General features: G+C 41.6%; 1 protein-coding gene across 1 annotated transcript in view; it reads right to left on the bottom strand.

Moving 5' to 3' along the window:
• Positions 1 to 14483, bottom strand: part of bin3 (bridging integrator 3) — a 30864-nt gene that overhangs the window by 4772 nt on the left and 11609 nt on the right. The window contains exons 5-7 of the mRNA XM_058069836.2: positions 13453 to 13589; positions 9047 to 9087; positions 1492 to 1633 (exon numbers count right to left, since the gene is read on the bottom strand). Of these exons, the coding sequence (XP_057925819.1) occupies positions 1492 to 1633; positions 9047 to 9087; positions 13453 to 13589 (320 nt within the window). The remainder of the gene's footprint in view (positions 1 to 1491; positions 1634 to 9046; positions 9088 to 13452; positions 13590 to 14483) is intronic.

Below are 14483 nucleotides of genomic sequence, written 5' to 3' on the forward strand. Positions count from 1 at the left end.
AGTGTCCAGAGAGACCATTTATGACAATCAAAGACCGGCATGGACAAAACACAGCTGATTATTAATGTTACACACACACACACCCACACACAAAGCATGTGTTCCCACAAGGGCTTGACATAATTTTGAGAAAACAATTGTTTGCAATATTGCAAAGGATATGTAGATCATAATATAGATCAGGGGTTTTCAAAGTGTGGTACAGTGAGTCTCGTCATTGTTGGTGCTCACCTACTCCTTGAAAATGTAATTTTTCCGGAGTAGATTTTGTGGTGTTTTCTGCTCACCCTATTTACTACTTCCTCACAAGGGTGCAAAAATATGTTCTTTATTTTGGTCAATTCTTTACCCATTGGAAACCCTAGAGCACAAAACTTTTAAATCAACTATAGGGGATATTCATGCATCCATAAACAGTATGAAGGAACTTTGTGTGAAATATAAAAAAAGGAACAAAAGTATTATTTTAAAAGAACCTTCATATTATAATAGAATATAGCCATTCACCAAAAATAAAATTTATTTAACTCATTTCATGAATGAAGTCAGCCTCTGACAAGTGTCCTTCAATTATAAATAAATATAATTACATGTTATATACATATATATATTGTCACAAGATATGGAAACAATATTAACTTTCAGAAAGTTGCCACATGAGGTGTGGTAAGTGTAGCTTTTTTTGTTGTTGAGAAAGATATTTGCCTAATTCCCACGGAGAAGAGCTGCAAAAAAGGCTGTAATCACGACCACAGTGAGGAGGAGTGGGTAATGTGGGCAGACTTGGCTGTGAGTGGACCACAGAGCTGTGTGTGAATGTATTAGTGGGTAGTCTACTGTAGGCACCCCGTTATGGAAGGCACGATGAATATGCGAGAGGGTGAGAATTGTTATTAAGAGCAGAAAGGATATATTTAAAATAGAGCATATTGTTTTCGTCTTGTGCATTACAGTATAGACCCTTCACCTCTATAAGTTTATTTGGAATAATGAAAAGGCATACGCATGTTTTGTTAGGATCATTTCTTTAAGTGCATGGGGATTGAAAGGGCAGGGATGCAGGGGCCTCTTCAAGTCTTTGTTCCCCTGACGGTGCTTTTCTCAGTGTGTGTGGGTGGATCTCCATGTGAGGATGTGTTAGCGGCAATAGCTTAGGCAACGCTATCTGAATGTGTGCGCTTTGGTAATGGCCTTGTGTGTATATGTGTGTGTGTGTGTCTCCAATTCTCAATTGCGTGCCTGTAGATGTGCAGCAGTGCCTTTTTGAAAAGGCGCAACTTGAGAGCTTGCTAGCTTGCGTGGGTGAAGGAGAGCACATGTATGGTGTGCATGTGCTCGACTATTTTTGTTCATATCCAGTCAGCATTTGTGTCTTTTCTCACTTAATGCGCCCTCGTCGTCAACGCGTGCAACATGTAAGAGCAGGTGAACTCTGCTCCTCTGCAGGCAGAGGGCGCCATCAAGTGGAGCGTCAGTTCTAATGTACTTTACCTGATGTAGTTTGACCATAACTGGCCCTGTTTTTTCTTTCTCCTCATACTTCTCCACTTTGGATTGCAAGCGCTTATAGTCCTGCAGAGTCTGTTCCCGCCGTTTCACTGCCATGTTGAGACTGGGGAAGACGCTGCTGTACCTTGGAATTATCAGTGCAACACACATTAATGGAGACATTTAACTCAATAAATCATAGCACAGTATCAAAAAAATATGAATGCTCCATTAAATGTGCAGACTAGCAGTTCACTTCAGTCATTAGGAATAAATAACATTCCTTTTAGAAGTACTTGTCAAACCCCAAAGGATAGGTCTAATTACTGGAGTTCAAGAAGGCATAAAACTATTCATTTTGTCGCAATTATCATTCTTCTAATAAAAATATATTCTTGCACAAGAATCGTAGACTTTGGCACTAAAAATAGGAGAAGACTCATCTGTAACTTAGCAACAGAGTCAGAGCTTCATCACGGGACTTGTTTCTCTGCTTTTAGGGCTGCTTTTTCAAATTCTATACAAGATAATTTTCCTCAGGATAATATATATACATATATATAAATAAATAAACACACACACACACACACACACACATAATTGTACGATGGCATTTGAAGAGAAAATGCTGCTATGAATGCAATGCACAGCTAAACACTTCGGGATTGACCCTTTAGTTTATCTATCTGATATCAAGTTGTCTATCAACTGACAAGATGGGAGCGTGACTCGCAGGAGGCGGGAGAAAAAAAGTTAAATATCATTTATTGCAATTGAACCGTGGTTATCAGTCAGTTGTTCCACAAGATCTGACTCTAACCAAAACGGTTGCCAACCAAATTTGTTTTCCATGAGAAATAATTGTAAGTCCAATTCATCCGTTCCAGAAAGCCAAAAATGCCAACATGTTTTTATAGTTTTACAATTATAGTATAACATGGAGAAAAAAAATATTAAAATGATAAATGAAGGGGATAAATGAACATTTAAGGTCACTTTTAACTTCATTCAAGAAGGTGAAATCAAGAAGCAGCTCATAGGAAAACAGGAAGGTAGTTGACCTCGCTGCCACATCATGTATTTGGGAACTGTTACATCTTCAATGCAGGTAAAAGTACCGTAACTTGAAATATTCATATGCTTTTAGAATTTTTTTATGCATTTATCACTAGAAAAACATGTTTTGTGTTAACATTTTTGACAGTGAACCTCTGATGACATAATAGATGTGCGACATAATGTAGCCGACTTCCAGTCCAGAAGTCAGGATGTTAACAAGGAAGGATGCTTCGTGATAAAAATACATTAATAACGCAGTTGGACTCACACGACGACAAGACCTGCACCATATTGGAGAATGCATACAAACTGAAGCGGAAACATTTGACGTTAACCAAAAAACATGCTAACCGAGGTGGACGCTAACCAAAGTCCTCAAAACAGTAATCCCCTCTTTTTCAAAGAGCAGTTTTTAGAAAAAAAATACATAAACATAAAGGTGAATAAAATATGATTTCACTTAAAAAAAAATATATATTTTTTTCTGTCATTACTGTGTGTGAGAGTGACAGGGAGAAAAGCTCGCTTGGGCAGAAGTAATTTGGCGCCACCTGCTGGCTTGCATTTACAGTATAAATCTCCAGACCTCAGCTATAAGACCAAGAGTTTTTCAAAAAAAACAGTCAAGTCACTGCAGTAATATTTTTTGTTTGGTATTCTCTGTAGTGATGGCCTACCACTAATTAACTTGAACCGCCACAGATGAATTTGGCAAGTTTAGGGGAAAACTATTATTTTGAAACCATCTACTTTGAAAGTGCCCCTTCCACTACCAGTTTGTGTGTAATGCCATTCTCTACAAACTATTGATATCCAGCTTATATGCATATCAAATGAAGATATTCAGTTTATTTAATTAAAGTAATGCACTGTGTGCATATTTGAAAGTCTGCAGTTAGGTTGATGAGTCTATCTGATGACTTTGTGTTGTCCGACTGGAATTGCAAACACCATTTTCAAAGTTTAACACTCAATACTACGCATTAGCCCCCCTCATAAACACATTATTATGTGACTCGTCTGGTGGGAGAGGGGAATCATTCAAATTACATGCACAAGGGTTATGGCCAATTATGCAAATTAGATGACGTTCTGTAGGATACATACGGATGTATTTATGAACATTATATATGGTAAAAAAAAAAAAAACGAGTATTCACACAGGTGGCTAAAACAGACAACCAGGGACCAAAATATCCAAATAAATGTGTTTTTGTGAATTTCAAGCATCTGAGCAGGAGTGATGTCACTCATCTATATCAGTTCATAAATACATTAAGAACAAAAGAAAGTTCATAATGTGCTTGGCCATGATGTACTTAGCCATTAAATGTGTGGGTGTCTCGATTTACGTTATCTCTTTCTCTGAGACAACCCTCGCCCAGATGAGGGAACCACCGCTAAACTGTGAAGCGATTGCGAGAAGGCAGATTAAAGCGCTATTTCCCTGGAGCGATGCACAGGGATAGTGACGTGGACCCGCGCTTGGTTTTAGACAAGCAGTGATTGTTTCCTACAGGAAGTTGTGCAAGGAGTGGTCTTTTGAGTGACATCACAGAGCTTGGCCCAGCCCAGCGGCCCACGCTTGAACACTATTTATAAACAACCACTTTGACCCAGTTCATGGCAGGGGTGGATGTTGATCCTCATGTCTACTATCTCTGCCTCAGTGTGCAAACGCTTGCAGCACCAGGGGATTACGCAACTGCCTTCGAGGCATGACGGCTCTCTGACAATGATCCCTTTGGCCCATTATGACACAGCAAGAAAAAAAAAATCACAGTGCACCAAGGCTGTGTGTATTCTCATGTGCACACTTCGCCTGAGATCAAAGGTCAATTTTGTCATGATATGCCACACTGCCTGCTCCAAGTGTGCTTGCTTCAGCATGCAGAGAGACTGGAGGAGGTGAAAGAAGAAGTGCTCTTTCCCTGCTGACGTCTCACTGTGTGTGACTCAGCTCTGTAGAAGGTGTGGAAGAAGCAGCGCTCATTTAAGGTCAGCGTGATGAAGCACCGGTCAGCTGGCTGGGTCCACACAAAACATGGTCAGACTGGTGGAGATGAGGCTGCTCCGGGGGCTCCCGTCCATGTGACAGGTCAGGGTGTGGTGAACAACAGGATGGAAATAGCATCTGGCTGAGAACGTGTGTTTATAAAGCACTGCCAGTCCACAAATTGGGCAGTGGGACCAGTCTGCCAAGCCAAAGTCTGGTCTAAACACCCTCGGTCTAGGAAGCTGCCTGTCCCTCTTCTTTAGCGCCATCACATAACTCACAAGTGCAAAAAATACACAGCAAAGCCACGAGAAGTACAGGATGAGGAATTGTTTATGGCCTAACCTTCAAAGTGAAGTGTGTTAGAAAGGGGAAAGTTTACTTAAATATGCTGTTGTGCATGCAAAATAACTTCTACCTGCGTATACTTGGCTTAGGAGCTGTTGGCCATGTAGGCCCGTGTGTGTGTGTGTGAGATGAAAATGCGAGTGGGAGTTTGATCTGCTCCAACTTGTCTTATGCGTTTGTTGATCAAAACGCATGCATGCTGCTAGGTTGGAAATAAAGCAACAGCACACACCCTGGGGTCCAAAAGACTATTACAGAGAGAACTCAACATTTAGGTGTGCTAAAGGTCATAAAATCTGGACAAAAACAGAGAGGTGAAACAGTCACCATCAAGTGTGATGTTAAATGTCAGCAAAGTGAGAAGAAAGTTTTTTGAAAATAAAAGGTGATGTAACAAATAAATGTATATTATATCAGCATTTTTGGGTTGAAAGTTTTTAACATTAATCATGGTTCCTCTGTTGTGTGTGTGTGCTGCATGCTGGTCATATGAGATTCTCTGGTGGGCATTATGGTGGATTAAAAAGTTGCACAGGCTTGGTTTGAGTTTTTTTTCCCAACAAAAGGTAAAGTGGTACATCAGCTCAGTACAGAATGCTTAAAGGAGAGCTAATATGCTAATTTTCGGCCCTTTGTGTTATTGAGTTGTGGACTCCTATGGAGCAACTGCACACGATAACCCGCACAGAAAGCTTTCTAGATCTTCCAGAATCTGCACCTATTGCAGTTGTATTTCCGGTCTAATTTATTGCACCCATGGTCCGCCTCCGGGCACGGTCACTTCACTGTGATTGGTCACACTCCCAAGCATTCCCAAGACATACAGACGACTGCCGAATCCAACTTTCTAATTTTGTCAGTATAGGAGTTGATAATAAATGAATAAACCATTTGGAGTGCTACTTGAAAAGTGGTTAGGAGGTTCTGGTAGTTTTAAACACTACCCGTGTTTAAAAAAAAACTCGGGTGGAACGCTGATGTGGTGGTGAAAAAAGGCCATTAGCAACTCCAGACACCTGTGAGTAATTTGCAGTCGGCTACTTGTATGCACAGTCTATAATGCTACACAGACAACCACTTACTTGTGTACACAGTTAGGACACTGATAAATTCTTACTTACTTTGGTCGACTTGCCTTCAACAAGACTTTTTACTTTGTTGAACACACCATCAATGTCATGTGACAAAAAGGTGACTACTTTTACAGCTTACAGCTTTTCATTACACATGGGTTGACTTCTTTTTCTACTTGTATAACATAAAATTGTTACTTAAATCTTTAGTCCGTGCAGGTCACAGTATTACAGGTTTTATGATGACAACACTGACCCTAGAACTGAATGTCAATTTCTGTTACTTTTTTCAACCTTAGTTCCTTTATGTGGGTTATAATAGCCAAAATTCTGGTAAACCGTCAAATAATAAAGCAAAAAGTCCTGTTGGTTGTAGGGCTCCTATCCTGGGGCTAATGCGGGTGCCATCAGACAACTCCAAACAGACTCGACTTACCAAAAAGTGTACAAAGGGGAAGGTTAGAAGGCCCAGATAACACAAATGCCTCTATGCCCACGCACTCCCATCCTCTCCCTTCTACATAAACACTGTGATGTCATTCTGTGGATGAAATGCACATCTGGGCGACGAGATAGAAAAGACAGAGGCAGAGTGAGGAGCGGTGAAGCAAGGCGAGGCGGGGAAAAAGAAAGGGGTATTTGTACCGCACATTTTAAGTACAGTATTGCGGCTTGATGCCAACATTTTCAATAAGCTAATAGATGAGACCATCCATTAAGATTAACATTCTCCTAATTCTTCTCAGCACAAGATCACTAATAGTATTTAGATTCTAAGTATACAATGGGGAAATATTCATTAGAGATGGACTAATGGAATCTTAATGGAATCTGGAAAAGTATAGTAGCTTTTAGGCAAGATGTTTCATCTGAGGATAGTTGGATAAACAAATAACTCACAGGGCTACGTTTCTTAATGACGATCTGACATTAAAAGTTTCAGACTGTGATCACATAAATGGTGAACTTCACAATTTTGGATGGTTAAGTATGCTTGAGAGCATGCACCGTCTTGTGACACTTCTCTTCTCAACCGATTCACTGCTCTGGGCCCAGGAAGCTGGGCCCTTTGCCATATTGTGAGCCGGCCCACACGTCCGCCTGCCGCCCACCAGGAAGAGGAAATTAGAACCATTCCATCCTGTCACTGCCCTGCCACCAAACCAAGGGGGGGGGGGGGGGCTCTTACACTGAAACATTTGTAAAGTGTCCACCACAAGAATCTGCACTTTATTTATTATTTATTTACAAACCGGTGAATGAAATGGCATGAAATGCCTCTGTGGGAAAACATATGCGTACATTTAGAATCCAGGGAGGAGCCACAGGAGGAAGCAAAACCTTAACAAGCCCTCCGGAAGATGAGTGGGAGCATCCAACCACTCCCTTAAGTACCTCTCTGCTTTGCATGCTTGTGAATGTGTGTGTGTGTGTTTAAGGGGGGGGGGGGCATCTGGAGGAATGGAATAGCACTCGCTGCCTGCGCAGATGGGGGCGACTATTAGGAATAAGAGCCATATAAGCTGTCTTGCAGACACACGTCCATTACAGCAGCACTGTTCCGGACCTCCTCCTTTTATAAAAGTACACCGCAGGCCTTCCTGTCCTTGACTACACGTATCACATTGAGAATATAATTGACACCACTGTAACCTCACTACAGGTTGCCCCTACGGCCTCCACGGCAGGTCACGGGCTGAAGTTCAAGGTTCTTCCCCAGAGGGAATTTCTCTCTTGCCTCTGTCGCCAAGTGCGACTCAGAGGTTTCAGTTGGTTCTTTCATTTATGAATGTGACCTTCATGTGTAAAGTGCCACGAGATAACTGCTGTTGTGATTTGCCGCAATATAAACACATTGACAACCAGTCCAGGGTGTACCCCGCCTCTCGGCCAAAGACAGCTGGGATAAGCTCCAGCATACCAGCGACCGTAGTGAGGATGAGCGGCATAGAAATTGGATGGATGGACACATACAATGAATTGAGTTTGTACTGCAAACTATTTTCATGAATAACACATGTGGTTGTTAACAAGGGCATGGAGACTAATCTGATCAAAGAAACAAAGAGTAATGTCTTTCAATGAATATAATGTTATAATTTGTAATAACTTCATGATAGAACTGCTTTCATGAGTGACTGCATGACCGAGTTTATTGACCATATTACACATGCTAATAAGAAACAATGGAATAGAACGAGTCTCCTTTAATTCTCGACATGTGGCTGTTGACAAATTTGACAATGAGACCAGAATAAAAAAAGACCGATGCAGCCAAGTCGAAATTTGTATAATACTGCAGTGTCCATTGCTCATAGCATTTTGGCTGTGTACTGTATACTGTAAATAGCATGTGGAAGGTGACATGGGAGAAAGTCTGTGTTTTGCAAGTCTCAAGTCTCAAAGACAAGACAGGTCAAGTCCGAAGTCAGAGGCTTGAAATTTGTATCCTTACAAGTCTTACAAGAACAGAGTCTCCAAAACAAAATGCTATTTTAACAATGCAACAAGTTAAATTTGACAAATAAAATTAATGCAATGAGTTTTTTATATTTTTATTTTAGATTTTACAATAAAATAAAAACTGTGAAAAGACTTGGAGAGAAATAGTGCTGACACAGCAAACAGGAGTTATGTAAGCCACACATTTGTTGTTTGTTCTTAAAAACTGATTGGACATTAATAGATGCTTTCAATGAGGCAGATTCAGAGGGAAAATATGTTGTCTTGCTGGAAATTACATAATAATGTTAGTTGAATACTTTGAATGGAAGTCAACACACTCACTCATCAAGTATTTTCAAGTCATCAGACTAAAGTCTGAGCCAAGTCCCGAGTCATTGGTGTCAAAGTCCAAGTCGAGTTGCAAGTCTTTGATGATATTGTCAGGTAATGTCCAAAGTCATCAAAATTGTGACTCGAATCAACATCTCTACTTGGAAGTACCTGATTTAGTTAATAGAACGCAAGTCGAGCTGTGCCAAGCTGAGCAGGTACCATGGGGGGGTGGGGGGGCAAAATATGTATGGATATGACAAAACCTAGGTAAAATGTAAGCAAAAAATAAATAATGTGTACTTACTTTTTCAGCGGGTCAATAACAGTCTTCTGGATCTGATTGACCTAAAATAAAATAAAGAACATTTCTGCATCAAAAGGGGGAAAATTAGGTTGTTTCTTACCATTTAGTAGCAATGTCGCGGCATAAATGTCAACAATGTATGTTTGAAACAGAGCACACAAGAAGAATAAAGTGGGAAGTGAGGAGAGAGGAGCTTGCAAATAAACTTTGGTGATGATTTTATTGCACACAAACCCTGAGGTGAAAACCCTGAATATTCATCAAGCTCGATATACAATACAAAAGGATGCAAATGTCAGGGGACGGACATGAAAGACAAGCCCAACTGATTTAAAATCCTAAGGAAGGTGGGCTGCTGTACAAGATGAAAGTTCTTTACAAACAAACATTCTAAACAATAACAATTTATCTTTTTTTTGTTACATTTTACTTCTGGCTGCCTGAATTAACAGAGGGAAGGAAGTGAAGTGCGGTGGTGGGGATGTTAAATGGAGGTAAATGAACATCTCGTCTCAAGGCCTCCAGCCTTAGTACAAAGTAAGCCCGTCAGAAGTTGGAAAACAATTCATTAAGTTTCTTCTAAAACTGGTGACTGAAAATGGAGGTGTCAGCTCCATCTCAAACATGGCTGAGCCAAGCAACAGTAGAGTCTACGTAAAACAACACAAGGGGAATTTAACGCAGCGATACATGAGGCTGCATGATGATGGGCGATCATACGACTGCTGGCTATGGGAAGGACAGCTGATATCACAATCTAAAAAAAATAGAAGCGAGGTCGCAGCTGTGCAAAGTAAAAAATGCCCTGACGGGCTATGAGAACGCACTACAACACCGCTTGATTGTGGCTTGAGGGAAAACAGAAACCAATAACAAACAAGTGTATGGGAATTCACATTGTCTTTGTTTTACATATTCACACCAACCCCCCTTCCTCCCCGGCGCCGCTGCTTCTAAAAGGTGAGCGCATGCAGCGAAGAGGGAGAAGAACAGCGGCAGATTTGCTTAAAAATGCTGGTGCCCTCTACCCTCTGCCCCTTCCCACAGAGAGGAGGGGCAGAGCTATTCCTTGGAGGTCCCATGGAGCCCGAGGCCGACGCTCAAGCAGCAGTCTCCATCAGTGAGTCACGGGGCAGAGGCCATCCCGACACACAGGCCTCCCAAAAATACACGCAGATTGCAGAGAAAAATCAATATCCCTCCAAACGGAGCATCCTCTACCACACTGCCGCCATCTACACTGGGGCTCAGCTTCGGCAGCAGTGCGCCGGCGGGGCTGTGCGCCCTTCCTCAGCCCCAGAAATAAACACACAGACCTGGGCCACTGCTGCCTTCATTATCGCTCTACGTTTCATGTGCTGGCTGCTCACTCACTCGCCGGCCCCGCGGCGCAGCATCTCGGATCAGCGCGGAGAAGAGCCAAGGGTGGGTGCTTTTGTGTCTGTTTCGCAGGAGCGCCAGTGTTTGCTGTGGGTGCTGTCAGAATCGACAGTCAGCTGGAAATGGAGATGTGCTGTGGTGATGTGTGCTACTGTGCTGAGCGCGAAACACCTAGCAAACCTGAGGTGATTTCCACAGAGCAGACTGATCAAGAAATATCCTTGCCTTGAGCTCATGTTTAGCCACTTTACAAAAAGTGAAGGTTAGGAAGTTTATTTAGCAAGACTGAAAGAAGTGGAGGCAATATCTGGTGTGAAGAGCTGTCAAATCCTCTCTGGATGACGCCTGTCCACCACCGCTACGGCGGAACTTGAATTGGGACCAGCTGAATTACTAGTGAACGCAAGACACAGAGCATAAAAAGTTGCACACTTTCCTCTTTCCTACCACAATGCCTTACAAGCAGGCAGGTATGGACATAACAAGACAACTTTATTGTGAAGAGACAAAAAGGAGTGACTGCAGGGTAAAAAAAAAAAACCATCGACACTGCAATGACTGCAGGCCAAGGTAAATCAAGTCCTGATATGCTTTCAAAGCATTCTCCATAGGTCAATGTGCCCCTTGTTGAATGAGCTCAGAGTAAGCCAATCTCAAACATTAGGGAACTAAACTGATGTAGTTGAGCTCTATTAACTATTCATTCTTTTTGTAGTGGGTCCCATTTTAGTGGCTAGAGTGTGATACACAAGCAGGAGGCAGGCCAGTTGAGTCATTTGTTGCTTTTGGCATTGTTCCACCCCAGTCCTATGGGTGGGAGCACTTACAAAGTGGCTACCAGAAAAAATACAGGAGACATACTACGCATGTTTTTCACAGATTAAAAACAGTTCCAAGGTGTCTGTGGCATGCTTCAGTCAAAATACCCCAAGGATCAAGAATTACGGCTCACTTAAAACCCACTCTAAACAACCCTGAGTCGGCTGTCCCGTCTCATGCTAATGAGCCATCGCTCAGCACACTCTCCCCTCTAGTGCAGTATATCAGAGATTCTTCACCATAGGGCCCCGCCCACACTTGGGCCACCTGTACCACCTAGAGAGCTGCAAAAAACATTTTATTCCGCACCCGTGGGCCTCAGGGGCCGCAAAAAACGTTTTGTTCTGCACCTGTGAGCCTTGGCGGCCGCAAGCTGCTAACTGACTGTACAGTATACACATCCTTTATTGGAGAGACAGTTAGTTGCAATACCGCCTTCCACCACTGGTGGCAGTACATCCATCAATCTTTAGACCAAACATCCGCCGGCGCTAGTTGGAAAGCTGGTAGAATTCTTCAGAAGAAAAGAAAATGGGCTACAAAGGCCTAAAAAGGTCTGTTGTGACACTTGTTGTGAAACCCGTCCTTTCACCTGAAATCAGCTGGGATAGGTTCCTGAATACCACAGTAAGGACACCCCGCGGTGAAAAAGGTTGAGAACCTCGAAAGTACCTCATAGTCAAGACATCATCTGCACTTCCAACCAAGGGCTGTGTTGGTTGGGAGTGCTACCTGTGGCCATGATTCTACCCAAAAGAGCTCAGGAACACTGAGGAAGAGAAAGAAGATATATTGCTGCGAAGAGAATATGCTTTGAAATGACCTTTACTATCAGCAACTTCCTCACAGCCTGCACTAGATTTCTCACTGCAGTTTTCTCTTGTTGTGTCTGTCATTGCCCGATTGGAAACAAAACAATGCAAGATGGCTGTGAGTTTTATTTGCAGCCTATTACCATTTTTACACTGCAAGATAAAAGCAGAAATTAGTCTTAATGTATTAAATGTAATCAATATATAAAAAACAATTTCTATTGAGTCTGCTTCATATATACCATAAATTCTGGAGTATCAAACAATGATGCAGCTAATTTATGATAAAAAAAAAAACAACAAAAAACTACAGTCCCCATGGTGCAGGGATTTTTTGAAGCGGAGGCAAATGTTTTGAGGCAAAGATGTATTGATCTAACAAATCTTGAGTTTAATCAAGTGTAGAACTACTACAACTTCTGCTGGGACCATGGTGGAACCTTAATTTCAACACTTTGTGAACCAAACGCATTTGGCTGCAACCAATACTTGCACCAGACTCAGACAAAATGTACACGTTACTAACGTAAACAGCACAGTCCCGCACACAATGTGACTAAAATTTAATCAAGGAAGACTACACTTTAAAGAAAGACATTTTTTCTATACTAGAAAAGTGCCATAGTTCCCAATTGTTGTGATTCATTCATTTTTTGGATCAATCTTTCATATTTTGTAGTACCTGTTGGAAACCTGTCCTGCATTTTTTTTCTTTAATGGTAGCAGAGGATTTGAATGATACTTTAGCTGCTGTTGATGTGTTCAGGTAAGAATTGAGAATTTAACATCAACCTGTGGGCGTCTCTGAGGATTCTGGACACTGTGCTTCCTTCTGTTGTCATGAGAAAGAGGAATACTTGCCCTTGTGCACATGCGTTAACAAAATACATCATTTACCGCGATTCATGGGTTATTTTTGATGGCCTTAAATAATAAAAAAAATAAGAAATAATGCAAATTAGATTAAAATCAAGGAATAACTGAATATATAAATGTTAAATACAAAAAATGAAATGCACAACTGGGTTCAACTTTTAACTCTTGTTGGTGGTTTTGCCTTGCATAGAACATGCATTTAATAGAACGAGCGTCGGAATTGTAGTCCACATGTGTCTATTGTATGGTAGGAGTTATTTTAGAGAGCAGTGAGTCACAAATGGATTACTGTTGACAGCAGCTTGGTCTTAAAGGGATGATACCACAGATGCTTTAAAAAAATACAGAGGGAAAAGACACATCGAGTGAGTTTGGAATTAACAATGAGGAAAAATACTGACAAACATGAAAACACATGTCTTTCACAAAGACGATTTCCTGGGTGCAAGTTCAATACCTAATGCCAAGAATATAAAAACAGGCAAGCATAGAGGAGAATGTGCGACTGTGAATTCTGACCTTCTCCTGGTTGAAGGAGTCCATCCTTCTCATGGCGGTGTCTAAAGCTGTCATGGACTCAAGGAAGGCCTGATCCTGCTCACACAGCGGGTTACTTAGAAGGTCTGCGGAGATCTTCACCGCAGCTTTAGACATCGCTGGGAAATACAAATAAGTGGAGGATATTGTCAACAAGGTCAAGATTAGCTATGATATATGAGAGGTTTCTACAAAAATGTATGCTAATGTTTACTTTTAAATAGCATTGTCAGCTTGGCATTGATTTAACATTATGTTTATTCTAGTGGTTGTAGTTTGCAGTGGTATAGAACTGCTCGGTATCATAGAAAATGTATTATCAATTCACATTATAATAGGGTCATCACTCAATTATGACCATTAATTGGTTCCAGACCGCTACACAGTGGGTGGGTGGTTAGCATGTAGGCCACAGTCAGGAGATCGGAAGACCTGGGTTCTATTCTCCACTTGGAGTTTGCATGTTCTCCCCATTATCATTATTATAAAACTGGCAACACTTTGTTTAGCCGTAGCGCATACATGCCAGATTATAGCTTGAGCGTCAAAATTAATGAGGTATGGTGCCACTGACACCAGCTGACAGAAGAAGGCTGTGGTGAAAATGGCCTTGATAGAGATGTGGAAGTGTCAGTGGTCTGTTTTCACACTCTCTTGTCCTGAGGCCCACTTGAGCCAATTAATTACCAAGGTGTAGCGTTTCTGATTTTTAGACCACCTGACAAGTAACAAATTGTGATTTTTGTGTGTGACGACTGAGAGAGCCACACAGTCAGCATGTTGGCCACACAGTCAGGAGATCAGGAAGACCTGGGTTCGAATCTCCGTTGGGCATCTCTGTGTGGAGTTTGCATGTTCTCCCCGTGCATGGGTTTTCACCAGATACTCTGCTTTCCTCCGCCATTCCAAAAACATTCATGTTAGGTAATTGGCGACTCCAAATTGTCCATAAGTATGAATGTGAGTGTGTGAATAGTTTATATGCTGGTGACCAGTCCAGGGTTTACCCGGCC

The sequence above is a fragment of the Doryrhamphus excisus genome, linkage group LG3, assembly GCF_037039965.1.
Source record: "Doryrhamphus excisus strain RoL-2023G ecotype Guam linkage group LG3, RoL_Dexc_Guam_v1.1, whole genome shotgun sequence".
Classification (NCBI taxonomy): Eukaryota; Metazoa; Chordata; class Actinopteri; order Syngnathiformes; family Syngnathidae; genus Doryrhamphus; species Doryrhamphus excisus.